The 20,143-nt window shown below is 40.1% G+C and overlaps 1 protein-coding gene across 3 annotated transcripts; it reads right to left on the reverse strand.

Moving 5' to 3' along the window:
• Nucleotides 1-374: 374 nt before the first annotated feature.
• TTC5 (tetratricopeptide repeat domain 5) lies at nucleotides 375-17,798 on the reverse strand. 3 transcript variants are annotated; one of them, XM_061182310.1, is made up of 10 exons: nucleotides 17,735-17,798; nucleotides 14,376-14,508; nucleotides 13,234-13,445; nucleotides 12,722-12,872; nucleotides 11,435-11,526; nucleotides 8,282-8,338; nucleotides 7,551-7,697; nucleotides 6,991-7,205; nucleotides 3,856-4,000; nucleotides 376-974 (listed from the first exon to the last, which is right to left on the reverse strand). In XM_061182310.1, exons 1-10 carry the CDS (start codon nucleotides 17,783-17,785, stop codon nucleotides 855-857), a joined length of 1,323 nt encoding a protein of 440 aa, XP_061038293.1. In that variant the 5' UTR covers nucleotides 17,786-17,798; the 3' UTR covers nucleotides 376-854. The 3 variants fall into 3 exon arrangements, with proteins under 3 accessions (XP_061038294.1, XP_061038293.1, XP_061038295.1); XM_061182311.1 differs by lacking the exon at nucleotides 8,282-8,338 and having other exon boundaries at nucleotides 375-974; XM_061182312.1 differs by lacking the exons at nucleotides 7,551-7,697; nucleotides 8,282-8,338.
• Between the last annotated feature and the right edge of the window lie 2,345 nt (nucleotides 17,799-20,143).

Genomic DNA, 20,143 nt, shown 5'->3' on the forward strand with positions numbered 1-20,143 from the left:
ATATTAAAAGAAACTGTTATAAAATATATCACTAGAACCTAAAGGAATTGAATATCTAGCTCTCTCTGGTCTTTCACCGAAGTAACACTATGAGAATAGTACTGCTGTCATGTTGGACCATGATAAGGGCCACTCCTAAGGATGACAGAATGGGGAAGTGGAAGGAAGCTGGTTCCCAACAACTTTGTGGAACTGCCATTCCTGCCCTGGGCTGCCTATTGCCAGATTTCTTTTAACTTAGAGAGAAATAAACTATTTTGTTTAAAGAAAAAAGCGGGGAAGGGGGTATTACTCTAATGGATTGAAGTGATCCTAAAACCAAGAATTCAAGCCTAGAGAGAATGAAGCAGGCCAAACTACACAGTATTTTTTTTCCAAACAAATTTAATTCTGTTCCAGCCCCAAAGAAGGGGAAGCACCTAAATTTTAAAAATAAAAATTGCTCAAAAACTAAGTCATTAAAAAAATTAAGCCCCCTCCCTTAGCAATAAATACTGAAATGATATATACACATGAGGCTCAGGAAGGAGGCAAGAACAGGAACCTTGGGGACTCTGTCCCATGACAAGGTCCCAACACTTCTACCAACTCCATGCTCTTTGCCTAAAACATAGAAGAGCAATGGAAGAGGCAGGAGATATACCAGGGACATGTGTGGCCCCAGAGAGAGCTGGAACATAACAGGAGAGAAAGAAGACACAAAGTGTCTTACAGGGCAGAGGAAAGGAAAGTTGTCATCTAAAACATCCCCCCAATTCCAGTTGCGTCACTGGATCTAGCTGGTGCAGTTGCCGAGTGCCCTTGAGCTTTTCTCCTCGCCTCCATTCCCTCTTTAGCATGCCGTCCAAGGAAGGTCATTCACACTGTGGCCTCGATGCCACTGTGGCAGCGGCCTGGCTGCTGGAGCCCTGAGGCTTCCCATTCACCACCAGCAGGAGGGGCGTCTCCACACGAACACTGGAAAAGGAATAGTCCTGGAAAAGACAAATATACAGAGGCTCATTACAGATCCTAAGATGAAACTCCAGCACAGGGATACACCACCTGTGGCTTTCTCACCCCCTCCTTTCCACCTCCCGCAGTAGATATACCCCTTACCTCCATCTCACATTAAACAAAGATGAACTAACATAGGGGATGTAATTTTCCCAAAGTTTTCAATCTTCAGAAGGAAAATCTGGGACAGGTAGAGTGCCAGTAACTGTCATTACAAGAATGGGACAATTCTGATTCAAAAAGAACAGGATCCTGGCACTGCCCAACAAAAGGGTCCAACCAGCTCTACAGAATCTTCCCTTCCCACAGTGTTTATCAAAAATTATAACTAAATACACACAGCAGCCAAGCCAGAGCCAATGGAAAGTCTGAGAAACTCTTAGATCAAGTGTTTGTAAAGTTATAAATTAATCTGCCTAATATAAATTAGACTTACTTCTCCTTTAATATCAGGAGGAATTAACAAAATGTAAGTTTAAACATTCTCCTAATAACAGAAAACATCAGCTCAGTTTATCAGTTCAAATGTACTTTAAGTTGCAAAATGTGTTGTTAAAAGATCTTTATCCAAAAAATACTGTTCCACTTGGAGTGTAAAGGAGGTTCTTTTAAGTCAAAGTAAAGAAGTGAATTAAAGAGTTTTCATAGATCAATTTTTAAAACATCCTAACAGGAACATGGGCAAGTGACAAAAAAAAAAAAGCAAGTTATAAAAGAATTATAGTCAATAAACATATGATAAAATTTTCAACCTCACCAATAATCAAGAAACCAAAGCCAAACAATATTGATGCTATACTTTTCATGTAAAATCAGCAAATAATTTTTCAAAGGTTTCCACACAGAGTTGCAAAGAAAACCATAGAAAAACAATTACTGACATCCACTGTTGATATTAACTGGTACAACCTTCCAAAAAATAGTTTGGCAATATGTATCAAAAGTCTTAGAGGGACTTCCCTGGTGGCGCAGTGGTTAAGAATCCACCTGCCAATGCAGGGGACAAGGGTTCGATCCCTGGCCTGGGAATATCCCATATGCCACGGAGCAACTAAGCCTGTGAGCCACAACTACTGATGCCCGCGAGCCCTAGAGCCCACGCACTGCAACTACTGAGCCCATGCACCACAACTACTACTGAAGCCTGCGTGCCTAGAGCCTGTGCGCTGCAACTACTGAGTCCACACACCGCAACTACTGAAGCCCGCATGCCTAGAGCCCGTGCTCTGCAACGAGAAGCCACCTCAATGAGAAGCCCGTGCACTGCAACGAAGAGTAGCCCCCGCTTGCCACAACTAGAGAAAGCCCGCGCGCAGCAACGAAGACCCAATGCAGTCAAAAAAAAAAAAAAAAAAGTCTTAGAATTCTGCATACCCTTTGGAGCCAGGATTCTACCTTAGAAATTCACTTAATTTCTTTAATGAATTAATTAAATTTATTTAATAATCATGGATATGCACAGATATTAAAATATTTACTAAAGTACTTTTATAATAAGGAACAATTATTAATAATCTAGATCTGGGGTCAGCAAATTTTTTCTGTAAAGAGTCAAATAATAAATATTTTAGGCTTTGTGGGTCATATGGTCTCTGTCACAGAACTATTCGTCTCTGACACTAGTATAAAAGCAGCCACAGACAACAGTAAACAAATGGGTATACTTTGTTTCAAAAAAATTTAATTACAAACACTGAAATTTTAATTTCCTGTAATTTTCATGTATCACAAATTATTATTATTCTTTCAATTGTTTTCATTTAAAAATATAAAAACCATTCTTGGCTCACAAGCCATACAAAAACAGGCAGTGAGCCAGATTTGGTCAATCGGCCAGAGTTTGCTGACCCTTGATCTAAATGGGGAAAAAGCGGTTAAATATCTGCTCTTGTAGAGTTTTGTAAGGATTAAATGATCCAATGCAGGCCATAAAACTCTTTGCACAGTGTTTAGCAGTCAGTTAAGTGTTCAGCAAATTTTAACTATCATCATCATCTTTATCACCACCTCTATGTGTTAATTCAAAACAATGTTGCAGAATATGGAAAACCACAGGAAATGTTCACAAACATTTGCATATAATATTCCACTCATAATTAAAAATATACATACGAATGTGTACATAAATTTATGAAAAGACTGGAGGTTTACATACCAAACTGTTAACAGTAATAACATCTGACTGACAGTACTTCAATCCATTTTTTAAAATTTATTTTTATTGAAATAATTGGCATATAACATTATGTAAGTTTAAGGTATTAATTAACATGTTAATTTGACCACCATTACATTACCACCATTACATTAGCTAACACCTCTATCACATCACATAATTATCATTTCATTTTTGTGGTGGGAACAATTAAGATCTAGTCTCTTGGCGACTCTGAAGTTTATAATACCATATTGTTGTCTATAATCACTATGCTGTGCATTAGATCTCCAGGACTTATTTATCTACTGGCTGCAAGTTGATACCTTTAAACAACATCTCCCCAATTCCACCATCCCAGGATAATCACCATTCTACTCTCTGTTTTCACAGTTTGGCTTTTTAAGATTTCACATGTAAGTGATATATGTATTTGTCTTTCTCTGTTCAGTCCATTTTTAAAATTCTTTTTGTTTACTAGTAGTTTTTTAGTAAAGAAAAACAAAACAAAAAACAAAAAACAATTACTTTTTAGTAAAACTATTAGTAAAAAATAAATTACATATATGTGTGTAAATATAGGATATCATACAACACACACACACACATATATATGCATTACTTTATATATATTTTTTAAAAGAGGTAAACTTGTCCCACTTTGAGAACCTATGAGGTGAGAAAGAATCCTAGCCATCACTCACCTTTCCCTTGTGCTGAATTCGGTGAAGCCGAAGGTTAGGCTCAGGGATGGCTACAGAGTCCCCAATGAGCACTCCCCAGCTCTGCACCATATTATATACCATCACTGCACAGCAAGGTCCATCTGAATCTACCAGGCCAAATGTACTGCCAGGTTAAGATGGGTTAAGAGAGAGAAGAGAAAAAAAAAAAGGAAGTGGGCAGGAAAGAAAAGCAAAAACAGGGGTTTTAAAATATCAGCAAAAAAAAAAAATGTTTCTTAGTTACTTATTTAGAACTCCTATGACAGGTACTATCATTCACTATGTACATCTGAGGGCTCATTTGTCTTAGATATGTATCTTTAGAGAACATGCACAAGACTCATCAATCTGTCACTTTTCTAAGAACTTGGGACACATTCAACAAATATTAATAATGAACTAGCTCAAAATGTTGCAGCGGAACAGTATTCCTGCTCTACCAATTTAACTATCACAACCTTCATCAAACTCTCTAACCATTACTGTCAATTTAATTTAATTCCACAAACTTTCACTGAATACCTATCATGTGTCAGGCACTGTGAGTGAGCTTATTAGTCTAGTGGGTGTCAGACAATTAGACCATCACTAACAGTACAACTGCAATAGGTGCCAGAATAGCTTTTTGCTTGTGATGAATTCAGTGAAGCCAAAGGTTGGGCTGTGGGAGCCCAGAGGAGAAATGTCTAAATCAATGGAAAGCCAGGAAGGTTTCTGTGAAGAGGAGACCCTCAAACTGAATCTTAAAGAATGAAAAACTACCTGGGTGAAAACAGGAAAACTAATCCTCAGTGGAAATAAAAAATCTCTAAGGGAAGGGGATATGGCTTGACTGGGAAGGAACATAAGAGAACTTCTGAGGTGGTGGTCATGTTCTCTATAGGTGTTTAGGTTATATGGGTGTATGCATTTGTGAAAACTTAGGAAATATACACTAAGATCTGTACATTTCATTGTATGTAAATTTTACATAAAAAGAATAAAATTACAAACAAATATTGAACTCTAGTTAATGACTGCATGCTGAAGTATTTAGAGGAAAGTATACTAATGTCTGCAATTTACTTTGAAATGGACCAAGAATAAGAGAGACCAACAGATGAATAGGGGAATAAGTAGATCTGTGGTAAACTAAGTATAATAAAATATTAATAGTAGACTATAGGTACACCAATGTTCACTGTAAAATTCTTTCAATTTTGCTGTATGTTTGAAAATTTTTATAATAAAATGTTGGGGGGAAAATGTAATCTATATCAAGAAGCAGCAAAAAGATTATCCAGGCATAGTAACTGTGTGTAAAAACACAGAGGCATTAAAATAGCTGTTCTGAAACCTACAAAATAATCCCAAGGCTGGAACAAAACTACACAGTACCAGTAAGAGATTTTAAATCAGAAACAGCAATGGTCAGATCTGCATCTGGGAAATATTTCTCTGTACTGTGGAACACTGGAGGAAAAACAGGGAATAGGGAGACTTGTCTGGAGAAGTGTTAAGAGGCTGAATTAAATTAGTAAAGACAAGAAAGTAGGGACTAAAAGGTATATCTATTGGACTTGGCGATTGCCTCAAAGCAAGAGAATGGAGAAGTCTAGAACAACTTCCAGAAGTCTTAATTAAGTGACTGAGTAGAGGTGGTACCATTGATTGAAAAGGAATTCAGGGAGGACAAGCAGGTTGACAGAGAAAGATGAGGTGAGTAATTCTGAACATACCGAGTCAGAGGTTTCTTATTATAGCCCAGAGGCAGCTAGATATAGGAATCCAAAAGTTGGAAATGAGCCCTGGGCTGGAGCTAGACCTGTGAGTATAGAAGAGGCAGCCAAAGCCTTGGGTTTGTATGACATCACCAAATGAGACGACCTATAAGTGAGATGGTGAAGAATCGATGCTCATGCCATCACTTGGCACACCCAAATTCACAGCAAACACTGCAAATCAAGCAGAGCATTCTCCTGGTGAAACCAGTCAAAGCCTCAGAATCCTTCTTCACAGTAAATCATGCAGCCACTGCCAAGTGATCAAAGTTGGCATCTATTTGCCATCCTGATATAGAGAGAAAAGAGGAAAGGAACAAAAACGGAGGCCTCCTAGAACTTAACATTTAGCAATTGCACATAAAAAGAGTAGCAAAATATTTGTTCTCAAGGGTCCCTAAAACCCTACCTTTGTCTATATTTCTTTCTCATTCCTCTTAGCTCTAGGGTCTGCTCTAGTGACTAAACTTTTCTCAACTATCTTCTTGCTCTTCAATTCTTCAAATACGTATACCATGAAAATGCCATGGAGGAATATCAGGCATACAATGGGAGTTATATTTTAGTTTGAATGGAGCAGAAGGGATATGAAAGGGAACAGTGAGAGAGAAATCAGAATGCTTCCAGTAGAAGCTACTAGATCAAACACTGGTGATCCAAGAAACAAAAAAAATTCAGTAGAAAACAGAAAAAGGAAACTAGTCAACCAGGGACTGGGAAGTGAGTGAAGGACCAAGGAATGATGACACTGACCAAACCCTCATTTTTCAAGAGTTAAAAATTTTCTAAATGAATATTTTTAACTCATTTCCTCTGCTAAACTATAAGCACCCTTCATTTGGGTGTGTTACATTTTTTTTTAACTCCCTACAACACATATAGCAGATGCTCAATGAATATTTGTTGAATAGCATCTGAGAGAATCTCTCCATCAGGCCATAAATTCAAACTCAAAGCTCACCTTCCAGAACTGCTTAGGCATACCTAAGCCCAAACAGGACTTAGAATTCTTCCTCTTTGTGCCTCTATGATCATGAAAACACAAAGAAGTAGGAGAATTTTAAGGTTTCCATCTATCTCATAAAAAAAAGTAGCTGTCAAATTTCAGCTTCGAATATAGGAGTCCACAGAACACCAAGCTCAGGGAAAAAATGGATGGTGACAGAATCTATAGAGAGATTGTTAGATATCACCTAAACAATACTTGCTCACAGAAGGGAAGACAGTCACAGAAGTGAAGCAGAACTCACTAATCTCTGACCACTAACAATGTCCTCAACTTTTAGAGAAAGGCCAGGAAATAAGAGCAACTAGTTTAAAAGGATGAAAAAGAGAAAAGGCAAGAGAAACTCACAAGGGGACTTTCTCCTCCGTAGTAAGGCTGAACACCACCTTTCCCAGGACCACAGCTCCACTATTTACACCAGGCTGCAGAGCACTCAGGGGCTTGCGCTCCAGGGTCACCTTCTGCCCAGAGGCTGACTGATAGCGCCCATCACCACAAGGGCCTAGATGGGCTGGGCGCAAGCTTCCCAGCATGCTCTGTAACTTTCTGGTCTTCACCTTTCCCTGCAAAGGAAAAGGAAATAGATAAGAAGCTGGGAATTGATAGGGAGGGTGGGAGGGAGAGGGAGGGAGACGCAAGAGGGAAGAGATATGGGGATATATGTATATGTATAGCTGATTCACTTTGTTATAAAGCAGAAACTAACACACCATTGTAAAGCAATTATACTCCAATACGTCAAAAAAAAAAAAAAAAGAAGCTGGGAACTAGTCACTCTCCTTGAGTCTAGACCTCCCCTCCCACCTACCCACTTCTATAGGGTCACTACTACCGAGGCCTACTTTATTCTTATTTTATTGACCTACAGCAGAATAAAAAAGCAGGATTCAGCATTTAGACATCTCTACCTTGCTCTCAAGGAGGCTGGTTAATCTATTCAGGAAATCCAGGAGCTGCTGCTCTCGCTGCTGGGGCTCTGGCCAGGCAGGGTCCAGTGCTGCAGCCCGAGAAAAGCCTTCCAGGGCCTCCCCATAATTCTCTTCATATTTATGTAACTGCACAAGAAGTAACCAAAAACCTCCCAATTATAAGTGTGTTCAACACAAACTATCCGTGGGGTGGGAGGAGGGGCGGGGGAGAGATTAGTAATAGCCCAGTGGCCTAGGAATCTAGAGAAATAAACTGTTTTCCCTCCCAGCTGTCTTCCTCTTCTACAAATGAACAGCCTGAGGAGCCAGTAGCACCTTACATCCTGGCCAAGGTGATCACAACCCCAAAGATGGAATCATTTCAAAGAAGCTAACTTCCAAACTCTACAACAGTTAAGTTGTATATATTGGGTGATTCTATTTTTATGTTTACAATGAACACTTCAGGAAAGTCTTCTAAACTGTGTCCCCCATCCTCTATTTACCCTCCCACCAACTCAGCCCCTTTTCCTTTCCGTCCAGATACTTTAGTCAAATTAAGCTAGTTTTTCCCAGAAATAATTTGGCTTTCCTCTCGCAGTTTGTACCCAACCTTGTCCCTGTGAATACTCAGTTATCCTCACAGGCCAAGACCTAGATATCTTATGTATTTGACCTTCAGATGACCACTCCCCCACACAAATGATTTTTTTTTTTTTTTTTTTTTTTACCGTTGCCCTGTTCAGATGAAGATCAGGGTTGCTGGAAGCTGTCCTGTCAACCTTCTCCTATAGTGGGATAAAAAGATCATCAGTGGCTCTCGTCTCAGTCTTAAGGATGGCCATGCACAACACATCCTAAACCTCCTTACCCTGGAAAAATTTAAGTTTCTTGCTTGTCAAAATGTTTCCCAGGGCTTCCCTGGTGGCACAGTGGTTAAGAATCCGCCTGCCAATGCAAGGAACATGGGTTCGAGCTCTGGTCTGGGAAGATCCCACATGCCACGGAGCAACTAAGCCCATGCGCCACAACTACTGAGCCTGCACTCTAGAGCCCGCAAGCCACAACTATTGAGCCCGCATGCCACAACTACTGGAGTCCGCACACCGAGAGCCCGTGCTCCGCAACAAGAGAAGCCACCGCAATGAGAAGCCTGCGCACCACAACGAAGAGTAGCCCCCGCTTGCCGCAACTAGAGAGAAACCCACGCATGGCAACAAAGACCCAATGCAGCCAAAAATAAAATAAATTAAAAAAAAAAAGTTTCCTATACCCACACTGTTATACAGTAACTGCTTGTGTGGCACATATTACTCAATCCCTGAAACCTCAAGGATGAAAGGGTTTCGTATGTGCATGAAACTTTAAAATATGATTATAATTTATCCATGCAATAGTATAAAAATAGAAGAAATATGCAATTAACATCTGATAAAGGGACTTCCCCAGTGGCTCAGTGGTTAAGACTCCGCGCTCCCAGTGCAGGGGGCCCAGGTTCAATCCCTGGTCAGGGAACTAAATCCCACATGCATGCTGCAACTAAGAGTTCACATGCCGCAACTAAGGAGCCCACGAGCTGCAGCTAAGACCTGGCGCAACCAAATAAATAAATAAATAAGTCTGTCATACAGAGTGAAGTAAGTCAGAAAGAGAAAAACAAATACCCTACGCTAACGCATATATATGGAATCTAAAAAAACGGTACGGATGAACCTAGTGGCAGGGCAGGAATAAAGATGGAGATGTAGAGAATGGACTTGAGGACACGGGGCGGGGGAAGGGAAGCTGGGATGAAGTCAGAGAGTAGCATTGGCATATATACACTACCAAACGTAAAATGGATGGCTAGTGGGAAGCTGCTGCATAGCATAGGGAGATGAGCTCAGTGTTTTGTGATGACCTAGAGGGGTGGGAGGGAGGCTCAAGAGGGAGGGGACATGGGGATATATGTATACATATAGCTGATTCATTCTGTTGTATAGCAGAAACTAACACAACATTGTAAAGCAGATATACTCCAATAAAGATGAAAAAAAAAACCCTTGAACAACACAGGTTTGAACTGCACAGATCCACTTACATGTGAATTTTTTCCAGTAAAAACTACAATACGAAAAAAAAAAAAAAAAAAACTGATAAAAAATTTATTTTAATCAATAAATGAGGTATAAATGAGGAAAGCCTAGGAAAGAAATGATGTCAATTTAATCCATTTCTTCTGCCCATGAGCCTGGCTCCAGATACAAACATCTACATCCAAGCTCCCTTACAACACACAGTGAAAGCCAAATTCTGATTCTCCAATTTAAATACATGGCCAGAAACCACATGACAGTGCAGACAAATATGTTATGAAGAAAGTGCTGGCTATGTTCATGGCTATGATCACTTTATTTTTTTAATTCTATTCATTGCCTGGCACACTGCAAAAGCACAAACAACATGAATTAAATTGTTCAAATGGTTGGTTCAACTATGTTTAAAAATGCAGGACTGATGAAGAAATTAAGAGTTAAAAGCAACTGTTCAGCAGAAGCCAAACATAAAATTTTAAGGAGTACATCATGCTTTAAAATGTAAACATTTACCAGATTAAGAAATTAGAGTAAAATATAATTCCTCAGCCTGGAAATTTCCCTGATTGAAAAAAAGAACAACCCCACTGGCTATACAGGTTGGGTTGAGTTAAATGCCACCATTAAGACTACAGTGAGAAGCACAGTGTGTGAGGAAGTCATATCTGTCATTTCTTAAAAAGCCATTTTATTACTGCACGCTCCTCTGTCATGAGTGTGAGTCCCACCAGTTGAGCTGCACTCGTCAGCACAGCAGTGAGGGCAAGAGCACAGTGCACACGTGTGTGCCCACAGCTCCCGAGTATGGCTGCACCAGAGTTCAACCAGGGTAATGCCAAACAAATAGTATGAGAAATGTACTTTTTAAGAAATTAATTTGAGTTGAGATATTTTTGAAATATAAAAATTGGTTGTATTTTTTAAAGCTATAATTCTTGTAGACATCTTGTGCTTAAAAATTTGACTGTGCTTATTAAAAATGGTTATCTATGTTTTGCACTTCAGCTTTGTGAAAAATAAAGTTTCTGTGGGATGGTGAAAAAAGAACAGTTCCTAAACTGCAAACATGAATATAAGGTAGCTATATTCCTTATTCTGCCACTCAGAGCAAAATAAATAATGGTAAGTTAAAAAGCAAGTCTCCATGTCAAGAGAAAACAAAAGAAAGTGAATATGAAGCCTATATAAAAAGTGCTCAGAAGGTCAATGTAAACCTTGTAACAGTGAGCAGGCACTCAAGGCCTGAAGGAAATCCCCCTGCAAGTGGCTATCGATATAAACATAGCCTGAAAGCCTAAGGCAAAGCATGAGCTCCAGTGAATTAATCCCTAGGCTATAATGTAGAATGGGCTACATGCTGTTTTCCATTTTAGTCTGTGGGAGATCCAGAGCCATACTATCTAATGGTTAACCTGGGGCTACTGCTTAATTTATACTTAAGTATCAGGGTTTTCATTTTTCTTTAAAAATGTACACGAATATTAATAAGCATTATTTTCACACAGAACATGTTAAAAAGATGAACATGTTGGCATGGGCTCTGTGGTTTGGTTATACACGCCTGTACGAAATCCAAACAGCTCAAGGAGCTCCCTAGCACTGAGGCACACACTGCAAGTGCTTGCTAATACTCAAGTTACAGGAAGAGATACATCACCTTTGCACACCCAGCTTTGCGAAACTACGCACACTGGACGCCAGCAAACACTGCCCGTGCATCTTGCTAAAAAGCCCCAAGGAAGACTGAACAACACTCTTGTTTCTGTTGCTGCCTCTATATATCTTGCCTGGGTGACCATAAATACTTACTGCTTGGGCATAGGCACTGAGGGCTTGCTGGGAGATCTTAGGGTTCTGGCCAGTACTGAAGTAAAGAGAAAGGTACGCGTTCCCCAGAATATCTGAAAGAGAAACACAGGGTTCCGCATGTAAGGAGCTTGAAGCCGCCACTCAATCTTAACAAGGAAAAAGCTGAACAGACTAAAAAATCCACAACTCTTCCTGGATGCATAAGAAAGGGGATAACACAGGGCAAACCGCTGCCCCCAAAATTGGAGAGACAGATGAATACAGGGAGTTATGGCTTAGCAGAGCAGAAACTTATGAGCTACCACAGGAACACTGCTGGGGTAGGAAAACCTGAACTGAAATTGACGAATTCTGAAGGCTCAGTGTGGACAAGCCCAGGGGTCCCAGTCACAAGGGAGTCCCCACAATATTGTGAGATTTACCTCCAGGAATTCAACCAGATTCCCACAGCAAATATCGGAGGAGAACACCCTCATACTTCCAGCAGAGGGAGGGGGCAAAGGAACTTTTCTGAAGTATGCCAGAGCACTTTCTTCTTCTTCTTCTTGTTTTTGTGGGGTTTTTGGCCACATCACATGGCTTGTGGGATCTCAGTTCCCCGACCAGGGATTGAACCCAGGCCATGGCAATGAAAGCCTGTGATCTTAACCACTAGGCTACCAGGGAACTCCCGAGCACTCCATTCTTAATAAGGCCTGCCCTCAGGAGAAACTAATTAACCAGAGTCCAACCTGCTAGGGTAAGCTACCAGTTATCAGAGGGTAACTGACCTAAGGAAGAGAAATACCCAACTCCAACCCACTCTAGCCATCCTGTCCCACCTAAGGGGGTGGGGGGGGAGGAGAAAAAAACTAAGAAACACAGTGATGGATCATCTCAGAGCTCAAGTTCAAAGTATAACTATTTTGGTTACCCTCAAAAGTCTATAATGAAAGGCCCCACGTCTGAAACAAACCACTGATGACACTAAACTTACAAGTATACCCAAAATTCCACTGGGATAAAGAGGCAAACATGGACCCAAAGGAGGAACTACAACAGACTGCACAAAAGCCCTGCCTTGCTTATATGGAAACATAAGCCTGCTCTCTTCGATGAAAAGGTCCAAGAGTTCCTAGAATAGTGGTTCATCAAAATATCTTTTGGGCTTCTTCAAAGCAAAGATGCCCTGGCTTCACACTTATTGGAGTCAAACTCAATAGATGGGCTCCAGATGATTCTGGTGTGCAGCCACAGTTGAGAACCACTGCTCTAGAAACTTGCTGGAGATCTTTTGAGAGCACTCACACCAAGAGCGGCCATCAAGGATGTCCATTTGCACAGCCAACTTAGCCTGTCGGACACTGTCCATGACATGGCGAGAATGTTCATCTCCAGAGTCAGTCCGCAGTTGGCGAAGCACCATTGACAGGTTTTGAAGGGAGACTTTGTTCTTGCACTGCAAATGGAGAAGGCGTATATTCAACCTTTGTGATTCTAGTTCCCCTTTCCAGATCTACTCTATCTCAATCTTATTCTAATTTTTCATCTTAATTCTTACTGCCATCTGTGTCTTAGACCCCCATTTACAGGATCAACTTGGTTGCTAACTTTTCTTCACTTCTCATCTACCCCTGAACCTGATCCCATCATCTTCTTCCTTTCTCAGTCCCCTGTCCCTGTTTTGCCCCCCTTCTGATTCTGTCCTCTTAGTTCCAGTACAATTCTACTCTGGTATTCATGATCTAGGGAAACTCACAGAACCAAAGAAATCCCATCCTTCCCATCTGCGTTTTCCAAGGGCATAGTGGGTGGCTCACATGGGTGAGAGCTCCTGAGAAGCAGGTGTGGGCAGCTGCAACATCCCCTTTTTTCCAGTACACCTCACCCAGCTGGTTCCAGGCTTCCACCAGCTTGGGCTCCAGCTTCACAGCCTTTGACAGAAGCTCCTCAGCCTTAGGGCTATAGTCAGGAGTCACATTCAGTGCCTTCCCAGTTAGCATCAGAACCTGTGCCTTGCCCTGGACAGAACCTAGGAGGAAGGGAAAAGAAAAGTGGAAAGGAAAGTGGAAACCCAGGCAGTCTTACAGGTAAGACTAGGGTACTCTCTCTCAAGGAATAACCCCATGCCAGTTCTAGGAATGAAATAATTGAGAAAAATCTTCATGAACAAATCATTTATTGAAAACCTACCACATGCAGCGTACTGTTAGAAAACAGGGTACCAAAGAAAGCATTATCCCTACCTTTGAGGGGCTTACAATCTAGTGGAGAGGACAATGCATATCCATGGAAAATCAAAAAGACAATGAAAAGGAGCATATGGCATACACCCAATGAATGGACTTTACAAAGTGAAAAGGAGAAAAGACAAGACACTCCAGGGAGAAAAATGATGTAAACAAAGAGGCAGAAATACATGTGGCATGTTAGTGGGAGAATGGATGGTTCAACCTGAATGAAACAAATCGTTCCTTTGTAAGTAGGTAGTCAGAGATAAGGGTAGGAAAAAAAACGTCAGACAATGGAGACTTGAATACCAAGTGAAGAGGTCTGGACTTCAATCAGTCAAAAGTAGGAATCTTTGAAGATACTTGAGCAGAGAGGCAGACAAGGAATGAGAGTAAATGCATGAAGTAAGGATTTAGAAACATAATGGCCATGGTCATTATTTAAGTTGATTTGGAAGTAAAAGAAATTAGAGGCAGAAAGGTCAGTTAAGAAGATTACTGCAATAGTCATCAAGCAACAAGCATGCTCTTTTTTATTTCATGGCATTGGGAAATGGAGTTTAGAGAGCTGAAAGGCTGCCATCCTAGCACAGGCACCCTTAGAAGAAATATTCTGTTGTACCATCTTGTGGCAGCCACAAATAGGATACCAAAGAATCTACAGAGAGAGCAAAACTCCACCACATTTCAGTGAGGGCCCGGGGGTTGGCATGTTCTTTTGGGATGCATACCCACTACTTCCTCCATCTGCTGCAGGGTCTTCTCCATCTCCTCCCGCACATCCTGTTGCTTCCTCCCAGCATCCTCAACACTGTGTGTCTCGAAATAGCACTCGCGAAATGAATAGAGCTGATCCACCAGTTCCTAGGAAGTATAAGAATGGTACCATTAAGTGCAGAGAATACCAGACAAGTAAATTTGAGATTGGCTAGCCATACCAGCTTTTCGCCTGGAAATGCTGATTCTCTATCTTACCTAGGAATGACACAAGAGGCAGGTGGACAGGTCTATCAAAATACCACAGATCGTGAAGGAAAGTAGCCCAGCCCACTCTCACACTGTCCCAAGCCAGTCAGCACCGTGATGATAGTTCTCTCCTCCCAGATCCAGCAGAGCTTCCAAGATGACTAAGCACTTCACATACCATAGTCAGGAGGGAGGAAACGCTTTGCAACTTGAGATAAAACAAAGTTAATAAGATCATCCTATCTGGTACTGGTCCCCAAAGTGTAAAACTTCGAAATTTACCTTTTTAAAACTGGACTTCCTAACAAAAACAATCCCTTACCCCTGATTATTCCTATGTCGGTATCTGAAAATACATGACCTCTGTGGATATGACAAACAAGTAAGAGTCGTTTTCCGCAACAAACAGACCAATTTAAGCTTGATAACCTTGGTATTTTTTACAGAGTTTTGATTCTTTAAACACTTGTGCTTTTGTTTGTTTTATTTTTGTCAAGTCACCTTCTGGCTCTCTTGCATTCTTTCCAAGTAAATGTTCTCTTTCCTCTCTTAAATATCTCTATCTCTGAGTCTTCCTGGGACACCAGTCAAAGCTTTTCCATTATCTAGTCTTTCCTAAAACAGAACAGCAGCAGAAAGGTATAATCCAATCCTACCAAGTCTTATCAACTACCTCCACATCACATCCCAAATCCATCCACCTGTCTCCATCTCTCTATGACTATCCTCAGCTAAATCAGCATCATTACTTGCCTGGACTATTTCAATAGCTTCTTAACTGGCCATCCTGCTTCTACTCTTTCCCATTCTCCTCACTATAGCTGGAGTGGCCTTACAGAAATATACCTCATGTCACAAACCCTCAGACAGTTTCCCATTGCAGACAGAATAAAATCCAACTCCTTATTACGGCCTAGAAGACTATAAGATCTGACCTCCCACCATTCATCTTGCCACAGACTTCTTATCACTCTCCTACAATACTCAAGCCACTGGCTTTCATCTAGTTCCTCAAATCCACTAAGCCCAATCCCACCTTTACACATGCTGTTCCCTCTGCCTGGACATTCTTTCTCCTGACCTTTGCATGGCTCATTTCTCATCATTATTTAGATCTCAGTTCAAATATCAATTTTTCAGAGAGGCTCTCCCTGACTACCCAAACTAAAGTATCCCCTTCCTCCTCCGCCCCACTGTTAAATCACACTTCTACTTTCCTTCATGGTACTTATTTGAAATTATGTGGCCTATTCATTAATCGTCCACTGTCTATCTCCACCACTGGAATGTAAGCTCCATGATGGGAGTATCTTAATCGGTTTTGTTTAGAGCTATACCTGAGCACTACCAGAGGGTGTGGGACATGGTAGGCTCTCATTAAATAAATTAATGAATCTCCCTTTCTCTAACAAATACTTATGTACTATACTTAATTTAAAATCCTACCCAGAATGAAGAAGTTAGACTCTCGCTTTCTGCAGCAGTGCTTTTCAAGTTGTGTTGTGTGTATTATTTCCAGGACCCAGCCTACAGACATTCTGATGTTAGTAGTTTTAGCAGAACCCAAAATTCTGCATTTTAACAAGCACCCTGTATGACTTTAATAAAAATGATCTGTAAAACACACTTTGAGAAAAATCGTTTTACATATTCCTTCTAACCTAAAATGTCTATAACAATGAAATAAAGTTTACCACCATTCCCATGAATAGCAACATCACCATCCTTTTCCTCTCTCTACTGCATTCTCCTATTCCAGCCCTGCACCTTCCCCACTCACCCCCAAGATACCCCAGGTATCCTCTACCTAGCTGCTTAGGGCATCTACCACAAATCAAAGCAGGAAAAGACAGCTCTCAGCAAATACTACAACCCATTTCCTTTTGTCCTGCAATCAGCACAGCTACATATTAAGAATTATAGAAAAGGTCTTATTGTTTGTTTTTAGTTGTTATAGCAAACATGCAAGAAATTGTTTGATTTTGTTGTTGGTTTGTTTTCCTAGAGTGAACATTTTTAATAACGTTTTTCTCATGGCAAAAATCAATATATATTAGTTGTTAAAATTCAAATAGGTACATGTAAAATAGAAAAGGTTAAAAATTCCTCATAATCCTCCCAATAACCTCAGAGATAACCACTGCTTAGTTTACCTTTCAGGTTTTTTTCTACACATATACAAACATACATACACAAACAATGTTTGTAATATGGAGCCAGGATTGAGAATCTCTGATTTCAGTCAGTCACACTAGGGAATAAAATTAAATTAATCCAAGTCAACTAGATGTGAAATAAAGCTCACACTCTAAAAAGCGTTATTATTTTAATCTGCTCAAGAAACAAAGAAATCTCACCAATGTTTAAACTTTTGCAGTAGAAGCCTTTAAGAAAGTTACAAGCTTGTCATAAGCCTAATGTTTAAATTTCAGGCTGTCTTAGAACACAAAAAACTCAGTTTCTGAGGTTTAAGAAAAATCTTCGGTCATCAAAAGAAAGGTAAAGAACGAAGCAATTAGATAGCTCCTACCTACCAAGTACAAAAGACTGTCCCACTCACCACAGTCAACTGTGGACTGGGTGGAGTCTGGAGCCTTCTGCCCCAGGCCCCAAAATGGAATTGCACAGTGTGCAAAAAAATCAAAACTGTGAAGTTCTAAGGGGAGTAACCAGAATACACGCGGTGCAAGCCACTACTGTGATCGCTGCCAATTTGAAAGCAGAAAAGTACTGAAGAAATGGTCTTTGTGGGGATCAAAACAACATGCGATAGGTAACAGCTCCTGCAGATCTGCCAAACACAAGTGTATGCTATTTGTTGTGAGGGGATCGAGGGGAAAAAAAATTCCCAAGAATGTACAGGAATAAAGTTAGCAATAAATCGTCTTCCCAACAGGACTGAAATTGAGTGCAGTCAGGTCAGCAGCAGGCGGTCCCAACAAACTGGCTGCGCCCGTCCCCTGCCCGGGACCTCCCCTAGCCAGCGGCGGCTGCACCTTCGGGAGTTGTTATAGTAACCACACAGACACCAGCGGCGGGTATATGTCAAGAAATTCGAAGGCACTGCATAAACTGGGCTCTCTTGTTCTTCCCGAGTAATATAGATTTTAATCTATGGTCTCACCTGCAATTTCGACAAAATTTCCTTGACTTCTTCCTCTTCCTCAGCCATCATTTCCCAGACACCCTTGGCTTCTCCGCCCCCAACCTTATAACCACAGAGACGCATACCCGTCCCCACCACGGAGCCACAGCGACATCTAGAGCTCTGGAGGCTTACCGCGCCTGAGTTTTCAAAGGAGCTGGTTTTGAGCTGGTTTTCAAAGAAGGGCGTCGCTCCAAACCTAATTAACCCAATGCCTATAGCTCAAAGGAAATGGTCTGCAATCACTTTCGAATTCATAAACTTGTTTCTTTTCCAAATCCTGTAAACAAAATGTTCTCGGATTAAGTGCATACATACTATTGTTTCGTATCTTCCTATTTATTTATACCAAGATTATAATACCCCCAAAAAGAAAACAAGCTAAAACAGTGGATGCCTGTGTTGTTAAGTTTAAAATTTTGCAGGAAATGTAGTACAGTGGTAAGGTAACTTGTCTGAATGTTTTCCAGGCCTTACAGTGATTTTCTATACATGAGGAATTTTATGATTTTGAACACACTATCCTAATGAATCTACTGCACTTGGGATGGTATTAAGAAAGCCATCACTAATACACTAATAGTATATGTATTAGTACACTAATAATGCTTATATATTGACAGACTATATCCCCAAGGGTATTTAAAAAAACAATGTCTCTGGAGAGGGAAATAGGGGGACTGACAGTTGCCTAGGCAAAGAACATTCTTTTCACTGTGTACACTTTTGAATGTTTTATCATGTACATGTATTACCTATTCAAAAACAAACATAATTTTTATTTAAAAAAATTTTTTTAATATATTTATTTATTTTTGGCTGCGTTGGGTCTTCATTGCTGCACGCGGGTTTCTCTAGCTGCAGTGAGTGGGGGATGCTCTTCGTTGCGGTGCGCGGGCTTCTCATTGCAGTGGCTTCTCTTGTTGTGGAGCACGGGCTCTAGGCACACGGGCTTCAGTAGTTGTGGCTCACAGGCTCTAGAGCGCAGGCTCGGTAGTTGTGGCGCACGGGCTTAGTTGCTACGCAGCACGTGGGATCTTCTCGGCCCAGGGCTCGAACCTGTGTCCCCAGGTGGACACAGGTGGATTCTTAACCTCTGTGCTACCAGGGAAGTCCCCAAACATAATTTTTACATAAAAAAGTATTTGCTTCCACATAGACTATCTCTGAAAGAGACACAAGACACTGGGAACAGTAATTGCTTCCAGAAAGGGGAAGTGAGTGGTTGGGGAATAGGGGTGAAAGGTAGAACTTTCACTCTATGAATTTTTTTTGTACCTTTTGAATTCGTACCATATGAATGTATTAAACTCTTAAATAACTTTTTTTTTTAAGTACCATGTAATAGTCCACCAGAGTTTTTCTTTACTTTTTAGTTTTAATCATAGCTTACTTACACTTCAAACTGATTCTGTGAACCTAACAAAGGAAGAAGCAGAGGTTCAGGACAGAAATCATGAATGTACAAAAATTATTTCTTCAAATCACTTTTTAACAAAATTTAAAACTTCATAGCGAAGAAAAACTTTGCAATCTATAAAATCTGTATAATTAGCAATGAAATAGGGAGGGATGTTTTTAAGCTTTTAAGTCAAGATTTTTTTCATCCTCTTTCTCAGACACCATTTTAACTTTGGGGTTCAGTAAAAAATATTTTTGAAGAGATTTTATATTCTATACCCCTAAAGAAGAAAACATTACTTGCTTGCTATTAAATTATGTAAAGCAAGGGCATTCACTTGCCTTTCTGCAATAACTAAATATAAAATATCCTCAAATGGTTTCAATATGACTTTTATTACCTAAAAAACAATGGAATATGGAATTTAGGGGAAATCCATTGTAGTTCCTCCCAAACCAGTAACAATAAATCATAAAATCTAAGACGTAGAAAAGGCTGTAAGGATAATTTAATTCAATCCCTCACTTTACAGATGTAGAAACAAAGGCCCAGGAAATTTAAACTCAAACTTGCACAACTAACAGATGGAAAAAAAAAAACTAGAACCTTGATGTTCTGCCTCCCCAGCCAGTATACTTTCAAGTCTTGCCTCTAATAGGATGTAAACTTACTGAAAGTGTCCTTCAAATTTCTTTCTTGGCTCTACATTTTAAATAAGTTTCCTGTGATAGTAGTCAGAAATGATCACTATTTAATAAAGAAAAACAAGGAATAAATCGTTAAAAGTATTTTAATTAGTATAATCTCTTGAGATCAACACCACATTGGTAAGTTTTCTGCAGTAGAAGTGCATTCCTAAATAAGTAGACCCAGGGCAACAGCTAGCAAAAGAGTAAAGAAAGTAATTTTACTCTAAAATAAATGCCAAAAAGTCAACTTTACAAAATAACTTTATCAATGTGAGTTATTTTTAAATAGAAATAGGA

The sequence above is a fragment of the Eubalaena glacialis genome, chromosome 2 (genome assembly GCF_028564815.1).
Source record: "Eubalaena glacialis isolate mEubGla1 chromosome 2, mEubGla1.1.hap2.+ XY, whole genome shotgun sequence".
Taxonomy (NCBI): Eukaryota; Metazoa; Chordata; class Mammalia; order Artiodactyla; family Balaenidae; genus Eubalaena; species Eubalaena glacialis.

Bases quoted from the DNA above. Each gene is read 5' to 3' on its own strand.
- TTC5 (XM_061182310.1), bottom strand. From the start codon at position 17,785: ATGATGGCTGAGGAAGAGGAAGAAGTCAAGGAAATTTTGTCGAAATTG. The intron at 14,509-17,734 runs GTGAGACCATAG...TATACTTCCTAG, and splicing joins AAATTTTGTCGAAATTGCAG to GAACTGGTGGATCAGCTCTA. The intron at 975-3,855 runs GTGAGTGATGGC...TGTCTTTTCCAG, and splicing joins GAATTCAGCACAAGGGAAAG to GACTATTCCTTTTCCAGTGT.